This window comes from Theropithecus gelada, chromosome 8 (genome assembly GCF_003255815.1).
Source record: "Theropithecus gelada isolate Dixy chromosome 8, Tgel_1.0, whole genome shotgun sequence".
Classification (NCBI taxonomy): Eukaryota; Metazoa; Chordata; class Mammalia; order Primates; family Cercopithecidae; genus Theropithecus; species Theropithecus gelada.
In genome coordinates, this window is record NC_037676.1 from 1321532 (window position 1) to 1346514 (window position 24983).

Below are 24983 nucleotides of genomic sequence, written 5' to 3' on the forward strand. Positions count from 1 at the left end.
TCTGTCTACATTTCAGCTCATTTCTCTTTTACAACCATCTCAGTCAAGGTCATTGTTGTCATCCTTATTTTATAGTTGAAGAAACTATGGCACAAAGGGACTAAGTAGCTTGTCCAGGGTCACCTAGGTGATGTGGGGTCACCTAGGTGATGTGGGGTAGAATCAGAATTCAAATCCAGGTAGCCTGGCTCCAGAATCCTTGCTCTTACTGCCCATGGGACATGGTATATGTGGTTTTCCTTTAATGACCAGATACAGCATTTGGTGCTTCATGGTAGTACTTCCTGAGCCCTATGGGATCGCTGGATTCCTCCTGGGGAGAGAAGGTGGCTTTAGACCTGCTGCCATTATCTGCCTATGGTGGTTCAAAAGCTTGGGGATTTGTCCAGCCACTGATAACTGAAGTTTCTTGGAATAACATAAGCTGCGGCCAAAAGAGCAGTATTCCAATTCTTCTGTATGAAATTCTGTAGAATTCTGTAAGAATTTCCTTATACACAGTAAACATCTAATACCTAATCAATGAATTAAAAATGGAGCGACAACTAGTTATAAAGACTATCTAAATGTATAATAGGGATTGGATATTGGCCATTTCTGGGTGGTAAGAATACTGATGATTTTTACTTTGTTTTTCAAGTTTTTGTTTGTTTGTTTGAGATGGAGCCTCGCTCTGTCGCCCAGGCTGGAGTGATGTGTTATGATCTCCACTCACTACAACCTCTGCCATCTGGGTTCAAAGCCATTCTCCTGCCTCAGCCTCCTGAGTAGCTGGGATTACAGGCAACCGCAACCACACCCAACTAATTTTTGTATTTTTAGTAGAGATGGGGTTTCACCATGTTGACCAGTCTGATCTTGAACTCCTGACTTCAGGTGATCCGCCCACCTCAGCCTCTCAAAGTGCTGGGATTATAGGCATGAGCCACCACGCCCGGCCTGTATTTCAAGTTTTTAACCAATTACATGTATCCTTATTTTAAAATCAGAAAAAAAGTATTTTTTGAAAGAAGACATTTAGATGCAATAATTATCTTGTGTAGTTTTTGTTTCATTTTTGTGTTTTATACTCCAAAATAAATGTTTTACTTTGCATGTTGCATGTCCTAAGTGTAAAATTTTATGTAAATAGTCAATAAATACCTGTTGTCATATTTGTTACTATATTCCATTTTCATAAGACCCTGTCATTCTTGATTTTAAAAAATCATAAAATTTAAAAATACAATAATAGATGAAACTCTTAGAATAATGGACTTACATATATGCATTAATAATATGTAACTAGTACTTTAAGACCCTAATTTTTCTTATATTTTTTGTTTCTTTCAATTCAAGCAAATGCTTCATCACCCCAGGAAGCTTTCTGCAGGCAGGAAGCAGGAAGAGTCTACGAGCTTTCCAGGCCTTTGTTTAGAAATGGCTTCATTAAGAACTATAGGGTCTGAAGAGCAAGAGTCTTTCCAAAAAAAAGAAGACCTTCCCGTATGGATGACAGAAGTGAAGACTGGGGGTGTTAGAATAGCAGAGGCCTCTCTCACTCCCCTTGAGGTGCAGGGAGATGTGGTGGTATCTTGCATGGGGTGTGGTGTAATTGGAATGTGGGGCCCTGGGCACTAGAGGGTCCTGGTCTTGTGAATGAGTCCTGATAGCCCAATACTACTTAAAAACAGCAGACAGCAGTAGGCCTGCAGGACCTGGCACCCAGTGGTCAGAGATGAGGCTCTTATCTCTGTGTGGATGTCTGGCTCATGGCCAGAAGGTGCAGCCCCATGCCAGCCTGTTATAGATTGAGATGTGACCTCTTAAAACCTACATGTTGAATGGGACTGTGTTTAGAGATCAGGTCTTTAAACAGACGTTTAAATTAAAAGGAGGTCCTGTGAATGGTCCTTCATCCAATACAATTGGTATCCCTATAAGCAGAGGAGATTCGGACACAGAAGCACATAGAGGGATGACCAGATGAGGACACAGGGAGAAGATGACATCTACAAGCCAAGGAGAGAGACCTTAGGAGAAACCAACCCTAGTGACACCCTGACCTTAGACTTCCAGCCTCTGGAATGGTGAGAAAATAAGTTTCTGTTACTTAAGTCACCCAATCTGTGCTAATCTGTTACGGCAGCCTTAGCAGACTAATGCACAGGCATTTGTCCTATGTGAGACCCCAGAACTCTCACATCCTCAGGTGGACAATCCCAGGATGACTGAGGCAGAAAGCTTGTCACTCTTGTAGCATTAGGGCCGGAATAGCAACTCAGTTGTTTAATTAAAAATAAAACAATGCCTTATTTCTTCCACATCTAAATTTGTACCCTGTGATTCAAACTTATTACCCATGTTCTTTTGTTGCATGTTGATTTTGCTGTACTATATTTTGAGGAATCTGTTTTTATTTATACTATTTTTTTAAGTGTATCTCTCTTAGAACTCATTATTTTTTTACCCATTGTAAGGTTGTTCAAAATCACTTAATACATTTCTTACTTTTCTAGGAAGATTGGCTTTACTGATTTTTGTCTTAAGTGTTCAAAACTGCACATACTCATACACATACGCATATGCGTGCACACACACACACACATTTTCTTTTATAGGAAGTCTTCAGAGGGAAGTTTCACTATAGAGGAGAGACTTAGGAGAAAGAATTGGAAGCCAAATCTCCCAGTTTTCAGCTGATTCAGCTGATAGGAGGCAGAACAAACCAACAATAAACAGGAAAAGCATTGAAAAGGACTTTGAGACTTCTGTGATTTTTATCAGCAGATGGCAAGTATAATTTAATGTAGACAAACTAATAATTAATTGGAGAACAAGAAGGTCAGTCCAGTGATGTGGGCAGAAAATAATCCTCCAGCACACAGATCAAGAAAAGGATTTAGGGATTATTCTTGAAAAATCATTAAAACTATTAGTCTAGAGCATAGTTCTGGGAACAAAGGCAAATGGCGTTAGCAGAGAGAAAGCATAGAAAACCGGGGGTGGCACCTGTTATTTTGAAAAGAACTTGTTTGATCTAGTCAGGAATATCATCATGGTAGCAATTGTTATGTAAGAAAGTACTAGAAGAATGACAAAACCCAAGAATCAAATGTATCCATTTACACAGGGGACTGCATACTCCAGTGCCTTCGAGGACCAAGCACATAGGTGAATGTGTGAAGTGACCATGGGAATGGTGACTTTTAGGAATGGCAGGAACTGAGTTAGATGGAGGGTGCTTAAAAGTTTTCAGGTTTTTGCACACACACCCACACATGCACCCACCCACCCATCCACCCACACATTCTATTGGCCAAACAAAACCTGTCTGCCTGCTCAGTTCAGCTCTTGGCTGCCAATGTAGATCTGGGACTAAGAGTTTTGTTTGGTGCCTCTCTTCTGCCTCCTCCCTACTTGGAGAGTCCCTGGAGGGCAAAGCTATGTCTTAACCTTATATCCTGCCTGCACTGTATCTCCCTTGTTACTTTGCCCAGTGAACATTGGTTCCAAGTGCTAAAATGAAGCAGGCACTCCCTGCTACATATAGCAGAAAATGGCTACTGACAATTGCTGTACCTGTTATCCAGTGGCCATGACCTCTGAAGTTGCACATCAAAAAGGGCCTATATGTGGGCCAAAAATGCCAATTCTGTGCTTTACACAGCCTCCCTAAAACTACTTTGCATGTGATGTGTAAATTATTTTTGTCTGTGTTCCATATAATGCTGCATTTTTTTTTCTCTTTTGTCTATTTCTCCCACCAAACTTGGCCTTTCTTGATCCTGATCTTTCCCTTCCCATCTTTAGCATTATAAAACGGAATTTCTCTGTTGGTTTTTCCTTTTCTGCCCTCTCGTCTTGGTTCCTTTTGCTCTTTATCCTTTCTTTTTTCTCACATTTATGTTGCAACCTCAATGAATGGTATTGTCAGGGAGTGTGATCTTCTGGTTAGTAGAGTTTGTGTTGTTTAACTGACATTCTACTCCTTCAAACAGTGCAACTTTTTCTGGTGGGTAATGTTTCTGAAATAGATGGGTAGTGAAGAAGTACTTTAGGTTGATCTTTATTTATCTGTTTAAATTCTGTACTATGAGATCTATATAAAAGAATCTACATGACATATATGTAACAAATATGTAAATGATATATATATATATAAATTATAAAGCATAATAAAATGAATACCTCTGAACCCACCTTCCATCTTAATAAGGAGAACATTGAAAATCCTGTTGACATCTTGTATTTTACTCAGTGTTTCTTTGATGCCTGCCAATCCTGCCTTAGGGTCACCATTATAAGAATCAATTATGACTGTACAATATGATGGATGCATAATGTAATGCTTTAGTCAAAATATAAAATAAGCCTCTGAGTTGCTTCTTGCATCTGTCACCTCTTCTCCTTCCCAGATGTTACTGTGGTGGCATGGGCCTTGAGGAGCTCATCTATACCATGACAAGAGCACCCTCATTTGTCTCTTGGTCTCCATTTTCACTCAAGGTTGAACCAGGAGCTGGATACAGAGACAGGCCTCTAGGAGGGTATGAGTGGGGGGGATTCAGTCAATACAGACAAGAAACTATGTGTCTCAATTAGAAATATGGTATTAGTTCAGTTTTCATACGACTCCAAATAAACTAGCAAAATAGGAGTTGATTCTATTTACATGCCACATTAGTTTCCAATTGTTCTGTGACAAATTACTACAAATTAAGCATCTTAAAACAATACACATTTATTATCTCATAGTTTGTGTTGGGCAGGATTTCAAGGCAAAGCTTGGCTGCATCCTCTGCTCAGCCTTTCATATGGCTGCGATAAAGGCATTGGCTGGGATTGCACTCTCATCTGGAGGCTCAACTGGGGAAGAATCCACTTCCAAGCTTATTCAGGTTGTTGGCAGAATTGATTTCCTTGTGGTTGTATCACTGAGGGTCTCACTTTTTTTGCTAGCTAATGGCTTGAGGCTGATCCTGAGTCCTCGTAGTCACCTGCAGTTTTTCTTGTCACATGGGCTTCTTCAACATGGCTGCTTGCTTCATTGCTGCAGGGAGAGTCTCTGGCTTCTGTCTGCTAAGGTGAAGTCTTATGTGATGTAACATAATCCAGGAGAGTGACATCCTATCACCTTTGTCATGTTCTGTGGGTCACAGGTCCTGCCTACCCTCAAGGGGAGGGGATGACACAGTGGCATAAACACCAGAAGGGGAATCATTGGGGGTCATCTTAGCATTCTGTCTACTACATATACCTAAGTGGACAGTGCTTTGGAGCAGGAAAACAAATCCTCATCAGGCAGATATATTTTGTTGGGGTTTCTTCCCAAAGATTTTGTGATTATAATTAACTGAAAGTTGGCATTCTACTGAAATTTTAAAACCAAATGATGCATTATGTAGTGCTGAGTGTTTGGAAGGAGAGACTTATTTTATTATTTAAATTTTAAACCCTAAATATACTCCCCAAAGTGCTTTAGTTTAAAAAAGTGTAAAGTAGAACTGATGAGAGAAAAAGTATATAGTAGAGGGAACTATTTTTCCAATTTTAGAAAAGACAATTGATTCTGTTTGGGCTAGGAAAAATTAATCAGTTCCTGAATATGATTTTTATCAAAAGAAAATTCATTTCTCCCTGTTTCAATTAAATAAGTGTTAAACCACAAAAATACTGGTTTACAGGGATACAAATTAATTAGTTAGCCCAGCGTACCCGTCAACTTTTGCTCTAACTTCCACACTGTCATCAAAGCTATCTGTCTTAAACATAAACTTGGTTTTGTCACCTTTCTGATAAAAGCCTCTGATAATTTCCCATTGCCCACAGGATCAACTTTGTCTTTTTTTTTTTTTTTTTTTTTTTTTTGAGACAGAGTTGTGCTCTGGCACCCAGGCTGTAGTGCAGTTGGGCAATCACAGCTCACTGCAGCTTCAAACTCCTGGCCTCAAGCAGTCCTTCCACCCTGGCCTCCCACAGCTTTGGGATTACAGGCAGGAGCTACTGCACCTGGTCTTAAATCTTAAGCCTGATATTTATGAATCTTCAACAATTGGCTTCCTTCTACACTTACCATCTTCCTCTCCTTTCATGCCTCTTGCTCCATCCAATGCCGTGAACAAACCACACAGTTTCATAAACCCCATTGCTCCTCTTTCTTGTCCTTGTCTCTGCACAGGTTATGCCCTCTACTTGGTGTGTGTCTACTTACTCTTTGGGAGTTCCAGAGACTTTGCTTCTAGGCCCCAAGGAGAGATGTATCTATTTCTCTTACCAATAGATTCCTTGGGGATGGTGCCTGACACACAGTAAGTACTCAAGTATTGCCTGAATACGTAAATCTCAGATTTCTCTTATTCAAAATGAGGGATTAGATGAAATGATGGTTCCTTATAGCTCTAAATTTTAAAAAATCATCACATGGATTAAGAGAATGTAAGACTGCATATAAATAAACTGTGTGGAACCGATTCTAAATGCTACAGGGTTTCAGAGGAAGAAGGTATTATACTGTGCTGGAATAGTCAAGAACATCTTTTGCTAAAGGAGGTGGAATTTGAAATAGGTATTGAAAGATGAGAGGGAGTTTGAGCCCTTGCTAACATGACGCCTTCTTTACAGTAGGCCCTCATTAAGTTTACTGATTTGAATTGAAATGTAGACAAAGGGGGAGGAGGAAAGACTTTGCAAATGAATTAAAGCAAGACCAGGAGCTCCAGTGCAGGAATGTGCACTGGTAAATGTGGACTAGGACATTTTCCTGAGCAGAGTGTGTTCTGGTCAATAGTGAAAACTAATAGTGGTTCTGTAGGTTGAAGCGATATTATGGAAGATCTGCAAATGAAGGAGTGCAGTTTGCATTGGTATGGTAGGCAATAGTGAGCCATGACATCTTCTCTAAATAGGATGATATTATAGTATTTTAGGTTTATTAGTCCGATGCTGGTAAGCTGCCTGGATGGTCAAAGAAGAGAATAGTCAGGGAGATTAGGTAGGAGGCCTTAACTTGGATAAAAATAGTTCCTTATATTTTTACACCTCTATGATTTAGAAGATACCCACTAAGCCTACAAGAGAGGTTACCACAAGCCTTGTAGGAAGGTAGAGAAGATATTAATATTTTAGGAGATATTAATATTCTTATTTTACATGAGAACTGTGATTCAATCTGAATTAGCCCAAGGTCATATAGCTGGTAAATAGTATATGGCAAACAGTGTTGCTGGAACTCACACCTACTTTTTTTCTTAACTTCTGTGGATGATTACTTTTATGTGTCAACCTGACTGGACTAAGGGATGCCCAGATGACTGGTAAAACATTATTTCTGGATGTGTCTGTGGGGGTGTTTCTGTACGAGATTAACATTTGAATCTGTAGAGTGAGTAAAGAGGATCACCCTCATCAATGCATGTGGGCATCACCCAATCTGTGGAGGGTCTGAATAGGACAAAAGGGCAGAGGAAGGGCAAATGTGCTTCTGTTTCAGCTGGGACATCCATCTTCTCCCGCTGCTCTGGTTCTCAAGCCTTCAGACTCTGACTGGGAGACTGGGATTTACACCACTGCCGGCCCTCCCTCAGTTCTCAAGAAAGAACTGATTAAAGCACTGGCTTTCCTGCAGTGATAGGTATCTCTGTCTGTCTGTCTGTCTGTCTCTCCTCTCTCTCTTAGGTTCTGTTTCTCTGAAGAACCCTAACTAATACAACTTCTAAGTCCAGTATTCCTGCCATTAAGAAAAAGAGATTTCAAACATTAAAACTGAGGAAGCTATGCAACTTTATAAGGTATGTGAATCAGCATAATATAGTGGAAAGAGCCATGGCCCAGATATCAGGAATTTAAATCCTAGTCCTCAGACTAAGGCAACCAGTGTGGCCTTCAATAGAAACATTCTTCTGTGGTCAGCTTCCTTTTCATCATCTCTCACAAGGGAATTGTGCTCCAGTTCATTCTGGCTCACTCGTCTTGGAATTTATGTGTCATCAGCTAGAAGTTTCATGACCCAGTGAAGCTGGCATCATGGCAGCACAAACAAAGAAAAATGAGAAACTGGAGGAGATGGTTCATTTTAGGGCCAAGGGTGATGAGTTCAGGTTTGCACATTAGGAAAAAGCTAAAGGGCGTGGTAGACAGAATCATGGCCCCTTAAATATGACCACAACTGAATCCCCCAAATCTGTGACTATGTCGCCTTATGTGGCAAAAGAAACTTTGAGGATGTGGTTGATTTAAGGATTTTGAGGTGGGGAGATTATTCTAAATTATATGGGTGGGTCCTAAAAAAAATAGAAAGGCAAGTCAGAGTTAGAAAAGGAGATGCAGAGGCAGAAGCGGAGGTTGGAGTGAAGTGATGTCCCTCTTTGAAGACGGAAGTGGGGCAGGCTATAAAACCTAGAAAAGACAGGAAAATGGATTTCTCTCCTAGAGTCTCCAGAAGGAACACAGCTTTGCTGACACTTTATTTTATTTTATTTTATTTTTGTTTTTATTTTTTGAGACATCTCACTCTGTCACCCAGGCTGGAGTGTAGTGGTGTGATCATTCCTCACTACAGCCTTGAACTCCTGGGCTCAAGAGATCCTCCCACCTCAGCCTCCCTACTAGAAGGGACTACAGGCATGTGACACCATACCCAGATAATTTCTTTAGTTTTTGTAGACACGGGGTCTTGCTGTATTGCCAGGGTTGGTCTCTAACTTCTGGGTTCACGCGATCCTCCTGCCTCAGCCTCCCAAAGTGCTGGGAATATGGGCGTGAGCCACTGTGCCCAGCCAACACCTTGATTTTAGCTCCGTAAGACTCCTCTTGGAGTTCTGGTTCTCCAAGACTGTCAGATGAACTTGTAATGTTCTGAGCCACCACGTTTTTGGTAATTCGTTACAGTAGCCATAGAAAGCAAATAGCAGAAGTGACTAGGGAGGGAGGATGAATATTTTTTGAGCCCTTCATGTGCATCAGGCATTGAAGTCACAATAAACTGGTGGGGGAAACAGTGTGCTCATCATTTCATGTATTAGGAAAATAAACCCAAGAGCGGAAGTAACTTGCCCAAAGTGACACAGTCAGGAATTGAGACTGGGGGCTGTGTGCATGCTTACGCATCATGCATATGCTGTGCTGAAAGGCAAAGGCCCGCAAGATGCCTACACAGCGACATAGTCACATGATGCTGGAAAATCAGGAAAAAATGTGTATTGTACAAATCAATGGACCAGGGAGTTGGCAATGCGGAAGACCTTCAAGTGAATGGCCAGGACCAACTATGTATCAGTAGCAGGTGCTTTTTACACATGCTATTTCATGAAACACAAAACACCCTGCAAGGTAAATTTTATTCTCCTTATTTTTATGGTTGACAAAGGGAGGCTTCAGTTTAGAAAGTACCTTGCCCCAAGTACTACAGCTAGTTAATGCCAGAGCTAAGATTTAAATATAGAGCCTGCCTCCTGTGATTAAGAAAAACAAAACATTTTTTATTTTAAAAAAGGAAGACCCAGAGAAGGGCATAATTTAACCATCACTTGGAAGTATATGACCCCACCACACAGAGAGGATCAAAGTTAGCTTCGTGGCATGAATATTTACATAATTATTTGTTCTCCAGGTGTTTAGCACAGTCCTGGGTGTATTATAGGCACCTAGTGTATACTTGTGTAGTGAAATCTGACAGTGGGACAGAGGGGCTTCTGTGTAAGGTTAACTAAAAAGGCTAAAACCCTTAAAGTCTAGATGATGAAGGCTGAGCTCTGACGGGGCTCAAATATAACAAAGTCCATTCTCCCTTTGAAGCATTTCAGCAGGATGAATTAATCACCAGTCTCCTTCCTTTCTCCCCTTCCTGACTGCCCAAAGCACATACCCTACACCAAGCCCCTGGGCCCTCAGCACTTTACTTCACCCTGCTGTTTTGACTGTAGGGTCTCCCACTGCCTCCAGCATCAAGCCTAACTTTCTAGGGCTCCGTAGCCTTCTCCCTACCTGCATCTTCCCTCTCTAGCCTCACCTCTTGTCCGTGCAGACCCTTGTCTCTGGTCAGCCTGATGCCCTGATAGGAGACCATGGAATCCTTGTCTCACATCTACCCCTCCTCTTACCTACATCTCTCTCCAGAGCTCCAGCATTTTGGTGAACTCATCTTGCACCCCATAATGCCTTCTTTAACTGTTTCTGCTCCTCTCCCTAATTATTTTGTTACTATTGCTGGTGCCACTCCATTTGCACTTAGAATAAAATAAAAACTCCTTAGCACAATTGGAATGCCTCTTTCTTCCATCTCAGTCTCCCTTGGATCCCCTCTCCTTTTTGCGTATGATGTCACATACTGACCTCAGGTCCAGGAGCTCACAGCTCAGGCCCTGACATGGGTATCTTTCTGCATTTGGACCCTGCCATCGCCAAAAATAGTCCCTCCTGTTTCAATTACAACTTAAATGTCACTTTGGAGTTGGCTTCCTGATTCCTCATGTTTCAGTAGATCCCATTTTGTTTAAACCTCTTAGTTTTTAAAAAATCTTTTATAAATGCTGTCTTGTTTTCATCTTTATAATTATTCATTTGTATGTTTGGTTGATCACTATCTACCATTTCCCCTAGAGTCAGCTCCATAAACAATGTGTTTTGTTTTTAGCGCCTAGCATGGTGCCTGACATGTAGTAGGTGCTTATATATTTGTTCACAAATGAATATCTTATGTTAAACTCTCTAGTCACTAATTGTTCTGTAAATTTGAGCATCACTTCATGACTTATTTATAATGCTGTTTTGTTGACTCATGTTGGTGGGTGTCTATTTCCTGTCTTCAATAGGACTGTACATTGCAGAAATGATCTCTTATATTTCTTTGCACCAAACAAAGCTAGATGCAAAGAATGAATGAAGTTAGACTTAATTTGGTGTCTGTCACATTCTGAAATACTATAACCAGGATAAGTGTCTAAACTTGAAGGAGACACCACAGTGGGGTTTCATGTTACTTTGGGTCCTGGTAGTATTGGTTGGGATCTAAGGTCTGCACTGAGCCTAAGAACTGTGTATACCTCAAATTTTCTTTGCATTGGAGACATATCACTTGGCCAAAAGATGAAATGAGCCAGCATCAGATGCAATCTTGTATCTTTGGTTGAGGACCAGAGAAAAAATTTGGCTTGAAATGGGAGGGCATGTGGGAGGACAAACACAAATCTTTAAGTCCTAGAATCCCACTTTGCCTGGGAAGACAATCATATTAGAAACTAAGGAACAGAGGTCTACAGTGTTCTATTTCCCATTTCACACTCAACCTGGGGATATGTTCTCTATGCTCATTCTCGGAAGTAGCCTGTATGATTTGATTTGTTATTGATCCTCATTTCCTCCCTCCCTTCCTTCCTTCCTTCCTTCCTTCCTTCCTTCCTTCCTTCCTTCCTTCCTTCCTTCCTTCCTTCCTTCCTTCCTTCCTCTTTCTTTCGTTCTTTCTCTTTCCCTTCCTTCCTTCCTTCTTTCCTTCTTTCTTTCTTTCTCTTTCTTTCTCTCTCTCTCTCTTTTTTTTTTTTTGAGACAAGGTTTCACTCTGTTGTCCAGGCTGGAGTGCAGTGGCACAATCACAGCTCACTGAAGCCTCAACCTCCTGGGCTCAAGTGATCCTCCCACCTCAGCCCTCCAAGTAGCTGGGACTATGGGTGCACACCACCATGCCAGGCTAATTTTTAAATTTGTTTTTGCAAAGACAGGGTCTTGCTATGTTGCCCGGGCTAGTTTCCAGCTCCTGGGTTCAAGAGATCCTCCCGCCTTGGCCTCCCAAAGTGTTGGGATTACAGGCATGAGTCACTGCACCCGGCTATCCTTATTTTCTTTTGGTTGGGCATGATTAGTTGACTTCACATACGGTAAGTGTATGTATGATAAAGTTACACTGTACTCTGCTCTTTGGGGAGTTAATACCTGAAGCTTGTTATCCTTACTTAGACAATACAGTGGATAAAAATATAAAGAAGGTCAAGAAGGGTTTAAATCAATTCACGGATGTCAGAGTTATAACTACTTCTTAAGAGACAAAAAAACTTACAAAATACTCAGTGATGTTACTGTTAGAGAATACAGATGTTCTTACCCCCCCATTCCTACCAATCTCTGTGACACTACATATGTGTGCACATTCCCTATGACCTCCCCAAACTTCCCCCCAAACATTTATCTTTCTCCCATCCTTGTCCCTACTCCATTTCTCTCCACCATTACCACCACCCTACATGTAATTACTTTGTTTCTTAGGTATCTTTCCAGAGTTGCTTTATGCAAATACAAACAAAATAAGAAAAGATAACCTTATCTCTTCCCCTTTCTTACAGAAAATGCAGCATGTTCTATTGTTTTGCACTTTGAGTTTTGTGTAACAAAGCATCCTGCAACTCTTTGTATATCATTAAAAAGAAAACTATCATTTTTTAACATCACTGCACCATATTCTGTTGTGTGGATGTACCATAATTTAACTAGTTCTCCTTTGGGTGGACATGTGGGTTTTTCCCCTCCATTCTCTCTCAATTGTAAGCAATGCTAAATGAATAATCTTGTACACACGTACTTTCTGACATCTACGTATTTATCTGTAAGATAAAGTCCCACAAAAAGGATGGCTATCTCAAAGGATACCTGCATTTGAAATTTTGGTAAGTAGTGCCAAATTCCCTTTCGTAAAGATTGTACTGTTTTGTACCACCAGCAACAAGGTATGAGAGTGCTTGCTAGCACTTCAATTCTTAACGTCGAATATAGAAATGTAGCTTCTAGGGATAATAGGTTCTATGAGCTTACTCCTCGGCACTCAAAGAAGTCCTGTTTCTATAGAAGTCAATAAGATACAAGGCACAGAATTGATGAGGATACCATCCACCTACTCTTTTGAAGCTTTATGTAGGCTCAAACTAGGAAAATCTTATGAAAAATATACAACACACCCTCTTTGTAACGCTTTTGCTGAGACCTATCCCCATATTGGAATTGAAGTGTTATGTCTCCTAGTTGCATACCAGCATTGTAATAGGGTCCCTACTTTGACTAACAAGTAACACTAATTTCATTTGGAAGTGCCAATAGCTGCCTGGCCCAGGGCAATCGCAGGGTAAGTAGCAGGCTTTGGAATTACATCTGCCTGGATTCTAATCTACGGCTCCCCTTACCCATGTGACTCTGGGTAACCCATTTGGCAGACCCGAGTCTGTTTTCTAGACCATTCAAATGGGAATACTAATCCTCAGGCCTTTTTGGACTGCCATATAATTAAAAGGAGTCACGTATGGGAGACTGTTTAGTACATAATAGCATTCAACACTAACTTTCCTTGTTGCCTTTCTGAAAATAGGGAATTGGGAAGAAAAACCCCAAAGGGCTTCTAAACATTTAAAATTTATGTCACAATTTCTGTATGTTAAAGCTTTCTTACTTTACTCACAGAAGAGGCTCTAACTATCTATTTAGTATTATTTTACAAGTAACTCCAACATGCTTTGTTGTTTGGCTTCTCTGCCTATATTAAAGAGTAAATACAGGGGCCAAAGTTTTTAATTGACTGAATAAATTTTAAAAAGCAGAGATTAAAAAATATTGTTAGGAAAAACCACCTCCGCTACCACCACCACCACCAACCTCAACAACAGTGGTGTGGTGCTTAGCAGGCCGGAGCAGGCACATAAATTGTTAGAGCCTCTTAGCATAAGGCCACTTCAAGGTCAAGTTGTCAAGAAAAGGTCAACTTTCTGCCTAATGTGCAAAGAGCAAGCCAATGGGCAATGTATTTCTTTCACTTTCCCCCCAATTTAACTAACGTTTTGAGGTATCTCTGTAATAAATGATTTAATTTTATGGAGATTTACATCATAAAATGTAAAATACCATTTTTTGGCACTTAAATTTCAGTTATCTGGAAAATTAGTTTGCACTAATTTAATCAATACTTACTGAGTGCCCACTATGTGTTCAGCATTGTGCTAAGTGCTGGCTTACTTAGAACAAAAACCACCCCCAAAATTCTAGGTAAAAATGTGCCATCCAATGCATAGTCCAGATTTATGTTAACTTTTCAGTGAGTCTTCATGAGAGGTTTATTATCACTGTAACTGATTTTAATTTTAGAGCCTTCTGGGTTCTATAATGTATACTTCTTCCAAAGAAAGTAGAAGGATAAAATTGTTGAAACAGCAAATGTAAAGTTGAAATCACTTGACAGTCTGATAATTTTATATATCTACTTGAAACTTCAATTGTAATAAACACTTTTGACTCATAAGCTCATTTGTCAGCCTTATATAGTGAGTGTAATTTACTTAGCTAATTTCACTAGTAGATTATGTTCTTTCAGGGCACAGAGAAATAGGAATCATAAATATGCCATTACTGCCTGCTTTTGTACCTCATTTCACAGCCTCATAGCTTAAATAGAGAAAATATATTTGAAAGCACAAATTAATTGCACCTATTTTCTAGAAGCATTTCAAAATGCTTTCTTTTATTAGAGATACCAAATACACTCAGTGATAGAATTTAAGTAGATACATGTTGGTATTATGCAAATATAATAATAACAATGGTAATAATAATAGCAGTTACTCTCTAGTGCTTAATTGCCTATCAGGTATCATATTGAGATCCTTGAAAGGATTACTGCCTTTAATCTGCCCATAAACTTTTCAGAAAAGTCACTGTTGTTATTCCCATTATATAAAGGTGAAAACTGATATTTGAAGAGATAATCTTGCTCACATTATTCATGTTACTACTTTAGTGAAATTGGGGTCCATACCTGGACAATCCTACTCTATATTTATGCCATGTAAAGTGTTATTCATTCAAATTCAGCAAAGAAACAGAATCCCATCTATATGCAGAAATAATCTTTACCTGCTGGCCTTACGTTTTACTACCATAGGGAGTATGAGGCTTCAATCATAGCATGAAATACATGGATACAGTTATATGGCTTGTTTCTAAAAGTTGATTTTGGAATCACTCCCTTCTTCCCAATATGTGGGAGTAAAAATTCACTATTAGTACTTTTTCTAAAGTCTTCAGAGATTTTATACTGGCATGTATACTCATGAAAAGCTGTGTCCTAAAATGTAGTATCCCCATCTACCCTGCCACTCCCAAAATTCATAGATGCCATAGTATTCAATAGTATCAAAGTAACTATTGAAGTTGTCAAAGGCACCTTTCTTCCATAGAACCTCCAGCCATACAAATATTACCTAATTTGTACTCTTAACATTCTAAAGACAGTTATCGGCATTATTAGAAGACTTTATTGAAGGGAGAAGTAGACAGAATCACAAAAATGAGTTCAAAAATCTAGGGAGGTCAAGCAGAAAATCCAGGGACTTTTTCCCCCTCATTCTTTTTTTTAACTTCAAAATGTTCATTTCATCTGATCAGGAACAACTGTAACCATGTATCTTGCCCTATTTTGGCTATCTGGCTTCAAAAATACTTTCACTGGAAGATCATTGTAATTCAAATCCATTCGGTGCTGTTTCAGTTTTGTAATTTGTTAGCTAAGTTTAAGTAGTGTATCCTGCACCTACTTTAATGATATAGCACACTGATAATATTTTTTCCTCATTTAAAGCTATGTTTACCCACAACGCCTTAGCACCAAAAAAATTCTAAAAGGCACTCCTTACACATTTAAATAACCTGAACAAATAATTGATACAGGTTAAGCCCTGGCTAGTTCTGCATTTTCCAAGTTAAGATCACAGAATTAAAAAATTGCATATTAAAAAAAAAGTTGGTAGAATATATTTCCATAGGGCAGAAAAAACATTCAAGGTCACAATTCCTTGCTCCAACATGTAAGACACAACCAGGCTGATTTCCAGTTGAATTTTGCCTGAAGTTTTCTTAAGGGAATGATGGAAACTTTATTACAAAACATGGTAAAGTTGTCAGTGACAGAAAAATCAGGAGGTCAACAGAGGTAAAAGAGGAGAGGTGTCTAAATGGAAGTGAGAATCAATAACTTGCTTGTGAAAATCTGACTTATGTAATTTTTAAAGACCCTCAAAATAAGAGAAGAATAAAAGAGAAATTTAAAAGAAAACAAACAGCCAAAGAGGTGAGACACAGACATTTTGATTGGGGGTGTTGTCTAACTACACAATGAGGTCATCCCATCTCCCGGAAGTGACACGTAATCACCTGCTTTGCACTAGCTCCGCCCCTTCCCTCAAAGGTCCCGCCCCTCCACCAGCAGCCAGGAGGGTGTTAGGGGGCGTTTCTCCAGGAGGAAAGCTGTGAGCTGCGACGCTGAGGAAGGGGACCCCAAAACGTCTGGCACTGCCCCCTCCAGGGATCACTTTGGACCGCCTCACTCGGCCCAGCCGGATTCTGAAACGCCGAGGGGTCAACCTGATGGGTTTCGGGGTCAACGGAAGAGGGGAAGGGGAGCCCTGGCGGGGAGAACCCCCCGGTCCCCCGCCCAGCAGCTGAGGCACAGGAGGGCGGCCATCTTGGCCGGGAGGGTAGGGCTGGGGAGCTGCGGGCGCCGTGCGATTGGGGGGCTCGCCCGGAAGTGACGCCAACTACCCGGAAGCGGAGGGGGTTCCCTGGCCCACTCCCCCCTCGTTCGTTTGCTCCCCCGCTTCCTCCCCGCCCCCCTTCCTCTCCATTCGTTTCCCCCCCTCCCCGTTCCCTGCCTTCTTCCCCCCCCCGCCGTCCCTCCCCCCCAACCTCCGGAGCTGGGAAGAGAGTCAAGATGGCGGCGAAATCCGATGGCGGTGGCGTGGGGGTGGGCTTCGCTCAGCTGCACAACCTGGACGAGGCGGTGGGCAGTGGCGGCGAGGAGGACGGGGAGCCCGGGGGAGGCGGCTGCGGCGGCGGCGGCGACGGCAGCGAGCCCGGCGAGAGCAGCTCGCTGCACATCTGCCACTGCTGCAACACCTCCTCGTGCTACTGGGGCTGCCGCTCCGCCTGCCTGCGCTCCCTCCTGGGCAAGAAGCCGCGCCGCAGCGCCGCCGCCGACGGGGGGGACCAGCCGCTGCAGCCTCCCGCGGCCCCCGGCGCCGACCGCCAACCCCCGACGCCCTCGGCCGCGCGGCCAGAGCCGCCGCCGCCGCAGGTGGAGCGGCCGTGGCTCGACTGCCTGTGGATCGTGCTGGCGCTGCTGGTGTTCTTCGGGGACGTGGGCACCGACCTGTGGCTGGCCCTCGACTACTACCGCAAGGGGGACTACGGCTACTTCGGGCTGACCCTCTTCTTCGTGCTGGTGCCGTCGCTGCTGGTGCAGAGCCTGAGCTTCCGCTGGTTCGTGCAGGACTACACGGGCGGCGGGCTGGGCGCCGTGGAGGGGCTCAGCAGCCGGGGCCCCCCCATGATGGGGGCCGCCTACGGCGCGGCGGTCTCGGCCACGCCGGGGGCGCAGCGCCTGTGCCGCCTCTCCGTGTGGATCTGGCAGTCGGTCATCCACCTGCTGCAGATGGGGCAGGTGTGGAGGTAAGAGCACTGCGGGGTGGGGGCGGGCCGGCCCTGCGGAGCCCCTCTGCCCTCCCGGTGCTTCGTGGGGCGGCCCCTCGGACGGGCCCAGCGCGGGGGGCTCGAAGGAGGGACCGGCCGCGTGCCGCCCCTGGCGTCTCCAAAAGACCAGCGTTTGATCTGGATCCCTGGCCACGCCTTTGGCCCGGGGAGTCCGAGACCTGCTGTTGGCCCGTCCTCATCCCCGCTTCGCACTCGGCAGGGTCCCTGCCTCAGCCCGCCCTCCCCGTCTCCTCTGCAGACCTCCGTTCCCGGGCGCCTCTTTTCCCTGCCTCCCGAGGTAACCAGCTGCAGGCGCCCTGGGCTGCACCCCACCTCGCGGCCCGGGGAAGCCTTCCCTCCTCCAGCCGCTGCACTCGGGTTTGTTCCCGGGTGAGACATCCTTCCCTCTTCCCCCGTTCTCCCTCTGCAGTGGCCTGCGTGGGGCCCTGTGGAAAAACCCTCGCTGCCGCCTGCAAGCACTCCTGGATTCCACGCCCCTTCCCCCTCCCGCACTCCCAGCCCCTGTGAATGACTCCAAACCGCTGCTCTCCCGAAAGGAAAAAAGACTTTTTTTTTTTGGTTTACTGGATTAGACGTGTCCTTTTCTTAGTGACAGGTAAAAATGGAATAAAATGTGATGGGCGCGAGCGTTTGGTGTTAACTCTCACCTCCAGAAAACCAATTAGCCACCTGGATACCTATTCTGGGGGAACGATGTTTTTGGTAGCCAGGCCAGTGCGTAAGTGATTTATATTTACACAAGACCCAAGCTTGGCTTTGCGGCCCTTTCTCCTTTTGTAAATTTCCCGTGTGCCAGTTCAGTCCCTCACAAACCACTTGCAGGTGTTCTTTCAGCCAGGCGCCTTCTTCACTGACTGCCTCCCTGGCTAAACTGAGGAAATGAACCCATTCACACCTGGGTACATCTGTGCCTTCTTACTTAAATTAGCTTGTGTGTATTCTGGAAACAGTGAGTTGCAGGTGAAAGCATTTGCAAGAGAAAAAAATCTTACTGAAGATAAATTACACGCGGGCAAGCTCTTCAAGTGCATGGCTTCTATGAGAAGACATTTTGCCTAGGCTGCCCTGACTCCTAGCTTAGTAGGAGATTTTAGGCACTTAGTAGTTCAGGTAACAGATATACCCAGGTTAGCTGAAATAAAATCTGCTGTCTTTTTAATGGTTTGTCCAGATCTCTTTGCGGAATTTATTTAAATAAAAACATTTCGGAAAGCATGGGGTTGAATTAAGTCAAATCACGAGAGTAGATGCAAGAACTTTGTCCTGCTGGGTTTACATGCAAATTCAGGCTAGGGGAAGTGAGGGTGGTTCCGTAGGCCCTGCACCACCCAGAGTTGTTTACTGGCCTTTCTAGGCTGAACCAAACAGCTTTTTCTCTAGCTGCATTTGTCTGCAGATAATTTGTTTCCTGCTAAGTTTATAAGAAGTGAGAGAATAAAAATAGGAAAAGTGCTGATTAACTTTTGGCTGTTGTAAGCATAGCTTGGGGTCAAATAAAATTCTGAAATATGTTTTAAATTTGAGATCTAAATTCCCAATCACCCACACACTCAAAGTCATACCGAATCAAAGGTAGTGTGTTTGGTATTGGAGATACCTTTTTTTTTTTTTGGGCGGGGGAGGGTGGTGGTTTCTGATTGTTAAGATGCCAGGAATGAAGCTGGGGAGGGACAAAAAGTATGGGGAAGAGAGATTTTAACATGCCAGTAGAATTTAGTAGCATATACTGGTCGGCTTCTGCTGAACAAGCGGAAGTCAACTATCTCCATGAGGTAAACTTCTAAGTGTGGGCAATAAAAATGTTGGTGTCAAGTTAGAATTCCTGAGAGAACTGTTTCTAGTGGAATCTGTCCTGGACACTTATTAGTAGTTAAGCTTTGAGACAGAATGAAATTGGAGTAGAATAAAATCCCACCTCCATTCACCTAAACGTTAATTGTTTCTGGGCAAAGTGGAAGTCCAGATTTTAGGGCAAACTGAAAAGTACATTTAAAATGTCAGTTTAGCTTTTTTAGTTGTATGTGGGGTAGTATTTTTTTTCTGATCTTAACTTTCATCTGCAGTGATATAAAGTGCCTGTGACTTTACTGTCTAGTTTTTTTTACATCTTTTTTCAAGATTGGAGTATATCTCTAAATATTTCCCAAAGTTAAGTTATTAAAAGACATGCTAATTTTGGTAAGTTGTTTCTTCTAACATAGCTATACTTCAAAAGCAGTATTTACTGAGGAAGGATTTTATAAAAAAAAAAATTTTTTCCCATTTAGATGGTTTTGTTTGAAATACTGCAGGAGCAAGGTCTGCTGCTTTAATACCTGCTAGCCATGTTGTTTGTGTTGAAATCATTCATATGTAAAAGCTTTAGAGGAATTCTTGTTTTAATCTTTTGGCAAACAATTGCTTGTCAATGTGTATGAACATACATCATCTCTATTTTTATTGAAGATCTTTTGGGTTTATAGTTGTTTCCTTAATCATATTTGCTGTTGAAACTTTGCTGTCTCTTATGGTCACATGACATAAAGGTTAAGATCTAATATTTCTATCATTTGGTTTGGGCTGCATCTCTAAGAAAAGATGTCAGTGAAGTTGTACATTGTCAAAACTGATTCCATTAAACCATGAATACTTGTCTCTTCAGATTTTTTAAAATGTAAAATTATTTGGTTATAGCTTGGACAAAGCACAACACCTATTTAATAAAATTTAGTTTCCCTCGATATTAAGATGGGGCACTTCTGTGCATCTTGCCATTGCTGTCAAGATGGCAAATACTTGACGTCTTTTATCAAATGACTTTATAGAATGTAAGGAAGTATTTTTGGCTGGACTGAAATTGGAGCATGGAAGAATGGTTGTCTGTAGAATGATGTGGCCCCGTGAACCTGCTTTGCAGAGCACTAGTGTGTGATTAAGGTCTTTTTCATGCATGCCTTACTCCCACTAATTACTAAACATGTAACAACCTCTGTATAGCTTGATGTGCTTTATTTTTCAGGTGCTTTTCGTGGGGATAACAGGCATATGAATCACGTATTCCAGGAGCATGAGTCACATTGGGCTTCACTTTTGTACAATGTGTTGTTAATAGAGAGCATTTTCTTGGAGGGTTTGGCTTTAGGAACAGTGTGATTCAGTTCGCTTATTGCATTGATGTGTGCAAGTTTTCCCTTGAGCTATTGTCCTTTCTCTGCTTTTGTGTTACTTTTAGAGGTTGCTTAGTGCATTGTCAGTTCTCTTCAGTCAAGAAGCAACAGTTATTTGACCAAAATGTCACGGCCACATCATTAATCTCCCATTTAATGAATGTAGTTTTATGTGTGTGTTTGCACCCTTCTATTTCAGAGTAAAAGGAATTTACTTCTTTATACGACTTGCCATATTTAAGAGGATGGTCAGTGGTTCTTTATCTTGTGAGATGGGATGTGGTAGAGGGTTGCCTTCAGGGGAGTAAAAAGGAAAAGGCATTTTGCATTTTATAATGGCACCATCCAGCTGAGCAGTCTACAGCTCTGTTTTAGCGTTGTTTTCTGATTTGAGACTGGTGCAATTTGGATATGCAGCTCTCTACACAATCAGCAGTGAATGTTGCTGGGCTGGTGAAGACGCTTTATTATTTTTTTAATCACTCCCCTGCCCTCCTCTCTGCTCCTCTGTGTAGGGATACTTAGTCTATTATGGGTCTTTGTTCATGTTGAATATTTTAGAATAGTGGTTCTTAGTTCTGGCTGAGAAGAGAATCTGTTGCAGCCCTTCAATAGAAAAGCCGAGGCACTGCTGGACCTGCTGAAGAAGACTCCCCGGGGAGGACCTAAGAAGTCGTAGTTTTAGAAGACCCACAGGTGATCATGTGGGAACCCCACGCTTGAGAAACACTTTAGAACTGGATTTCAGGCTTATTCCATTTGGAGAGGAATGTTAGATTTGTGTTCTTAATAAATATGATGGCAGAATTGGGAAAGAAATGATCTGGTACCATTAAGTTTGGCCCCCGGATAACACGTAACGAACGACTTTACCTTGGGAGCACGAGGGTCTCAAGGGCTACTCAAAGGGATGCGCTAGTGTAATGGTACTCCGTGTTTTCTGTTTTTGTTTTGTTTTTTTTTGAGCTCAAGTATTAATCTCATTCTGAAAGAATTCGCAAATTCAAAACAGTCTTCAGTAAATGTAACCCACTTCTCTTTGCCTTTTGTGAGATACAAATAATGTTTATGTTGCGTGTGAAAGGTATAATAATTCTGTTTATATCTGAAACGAATCTGTTAAATAGGCTTGAGGAAACATAACTGGGATTATGAGTGGTGTTGGGATAAGTGATCTGTAATGTCCCTCTAATGCTAAGATTTTGTGGTTTAAGAATGGTAATATTCAATATTTAGATACGTACAAATAAGGAAATTCATCTGTGTGGGGCCAGGGTACCATCATAGACACATTAATAGATTGTATACTTGTATTTGTGGGGTGTGTGGGTGTGTGAGTAGAGAGAGAATGAGTTTTATATGCTTATTAATGGGTGGGAATCTCATTGTAAAAATAGCATTTTTTTTTTTTTTTAATTTTATCCGTAAGCTTAATGGAATTCTGGTTAAAAAGAAGCTCAGTGGGAGGCCGAGGCAGGCGGATCATGAGGTCAGGAGATCGAGACCATCCTGGCTAACATGGTGAAACCCCGTCCCTACTAAAAAATACAAAAATAATTAGCTGAGTGTGATGGCAGGTGCCTGTAGTCCCAGCTACTGAGGAGGCTGAGGCAGGAGAATGATGTGAACCTGGGAGGCAGAGCTTGCAGTGAGCTGAGTTTGCGCCACTGTACTCCAGCCTGGGCGACAGAGCGAGACTCTGTCTCAAAAAAAAAAGAAACTCAGTGGGGTTTTTCTGAGGGGAAAGTTGGGTAAAATTGATCTGAGAAAAGTATAAATGAGTTTGAGTAGTCAAAAAACTTTGAAGAATGTTGAGGCTTACCCGATCAGGAAGTAGATGTGCTATAATGTGTCAATAATTAGACCAATGTGCAGAGAAATTAAGCAGATAGTTCAAAGGAGAATGAAGAGTCTATACATATATTGATATGTTTGTGAGAATTTAGTACATAGTAAAGGTGGCATTGCTAATCAGTGGATGGAAAAAGAATTATTTAACAAATGATAGCAATCGAATATCCAGTTGGAAAAAAAAAAATGAATCTCTACCTTAGGTAAACAGAAGTGCTAAAAGAATGAAAGGCGTAAACATAAAGTGTTAAACTGTAAAAACACTAGGATGATTATTTTTTATAATGTTGCAGTGGGCAAGACCCTTTGGTACCATCAAGGAAAAGGAGGAGCAGATTTAACCACATGAAGTTGCCTCTCCTGGTTTCTTCCCTTCTTCCTCCTCCCATCTGAAAAATCCAGAAATACATGCTTAGCTGTGAGGGTAAGTGGGTTAAATTGAGACATAGATACTTCCTGTGGGAGAATGAATAAGAAGCGAACATCTCTGAAGATTTATTTCTTGTTTTTGAGTGAACAGTAACCCTAAAAACTTGACATTTGTGGTAAATCCTCAAGGGAAGGGGATGAAAAAATGGCATGCTTTGGAGCGAAATTGCAACTGGTGATGCAGTATAGTATTTCCAGAAGGATCCAGAAATGAAGTATCAAAATCTGTATTGTAAGAAGGCCAGAGCTCCTGAAATCTGGCAGGCAGGTACCTACTAGAAGTCACAAGTTGTTCATTTCTGTCTTCAACATCATTTGACTATAGACTTACTCATAAGGTCAGTTGCCTAGTCAGGCTTATGCAGTAGGTAGATTCTGGAATGTTGGAAAGATTCTGTGGGATGGAAAGATTCTGTGGGATGCAAAAAGAAGCTGTGTCTCCGATGTTGCCATTTTCACCCCGGGATGATTTGCTTTACAGCGAGCTGTCTGCAAATAAGTTTGTGGTTAAAATTTTAGTTTACTCCCCATGATGTGCTGTTCATCTAGTTTCTTCTCATCGGAAATTCTGGATTTCTTATTTGACTTTTAAAAAGTAAAACTTTTTTAAAAATTTATGAAAATATACTCTCATTTAACAAGTTCAGTGACTTTTGACTAATTGCCTAAAGACAATCCACTGCTTACCACTATTGGAGATATTCAAGAAAAGCACAGGACATAGCCTGGTATGAAGGGAATGACTGTTGGAGGTAAGAAGTCAGGTTTGTCACTCTGCAAGTTACAACCACTGGCCTCAGTTTCTTCATATTTATCAAACAAGGAGTTAAATGGATTGATCTTTAATGTCTCTTCAATGTAAAAAAGTTCATTATGCTACAGGTATTTGTGCTTTGAAAATAGCTTTAAAGAGGGAATTTTAGTCTGGTTCGATCAATTAAACTATTTTTAAAGCAAGTGTATATGTCTCCTAGGTGCTGATTTGGAGTAGAGAGTTCTAAGTCCTGCCATGGATGGTTCCGACTTACTAAACAAATTCTCATTTTGAGTCACTTACCTACCTATAGGGACATTTTGTAGATCTCATTAGTTAATGTCAAAATTTATGGCAGACTAAACTTACTGAGAAACTTGTGCTGACTTTATCAGCTAATTTTGTGAATTTGCAATTTCAGCTAAAATTAAACTATATTTTTCAGTAGTCTTTTTTTGTCATCTGTTTTAAATTTTTACTGGTAGATTAAGCTAAAGCAATATATGCATATCTGTTTAAGCCATGTATTTTGGAGGTTTTTCTGAATTGTTTACCAAGGTTAATTTCTTTTGTGGGGGGTCAGAACCTTAAAATTACCTACTGTAATTTGTTGTTTGAGATGTGTTCTTTAACTTTGAAAAGTTAGTGTTTGTAAAACAATTTTTTTTTTTAGTGATACTATCATGTCACTTCAGCTCTTTTAGGAAATAATTCTGTTAAGTGAATTTTTTTTTTTTTTTTTAGATTAAGGTATAAGTTCTTTTTTGGCACTAGTCGAATTTTTAGGAAAGATGGAATTTGCTTAGAGAATTCAGTGGATATTGTTACAGTGACAATATAGTTCTACATAAAATTTCAACATTAGAGTTTTCATTTCTGTATTTCTAATGTGGATAGATCTTGGTATATTGCATATTTTAATATAGCTCAAAACATACTACTGCACCCTATGGTATTTTACAGATTGCTAACAAAAAATTTCTTCTCATTGATCTCTTTTACCTTGGAATGTTAAACAAGTGGTTTTAAAAATAATTTTTGTTTTGAATGGAGTGTTTTCGTCTTCTTAGTTTAAATGAGGAAGCAATATCTGTTTTATCTTGGTCATTGATTTAGAGCATGGACTGTGCTCATCATTCATTTCTAGGAAGAAATTAGAATATTCGGTTCACAGAGAGCTACATACTGTTTTCTTCACAACCCTCTTGGAGGAAAGGTAGGGTTGATAATTACAGCTTGCCCTGGCCAGACGCTTTCACTCATGGGTCGGTGAGCTAAAACATTCGTATCACCATGATGCTTCCTTTTCTTTC

General features: G+C 41.4%; 1 protein-coding gene across 1 annotated transcript in view; it reads left to right on the top strand.

Moving 5' to 3' along the window:
• Window positions 1-16690: 16690 nt before the first annotated feature.
• XKR6 (XK related 6) overlaps window positions 16691-24983 on the top strand; it is a 299342-nt gene continuing 291049 nt past the window's right edge. The window contains exon 1 of the mRNA XM_025395200.1: window positions 16691-17448. Within this exon, the coding sequence (XP_025250985.1) occupies window positions 16712-17448 (737 nt within the window). The 5' untranslated portion in view covers window positions 16691-16711. The remainder of the gene's footprint in view (window positions 17449-24983) is intronic.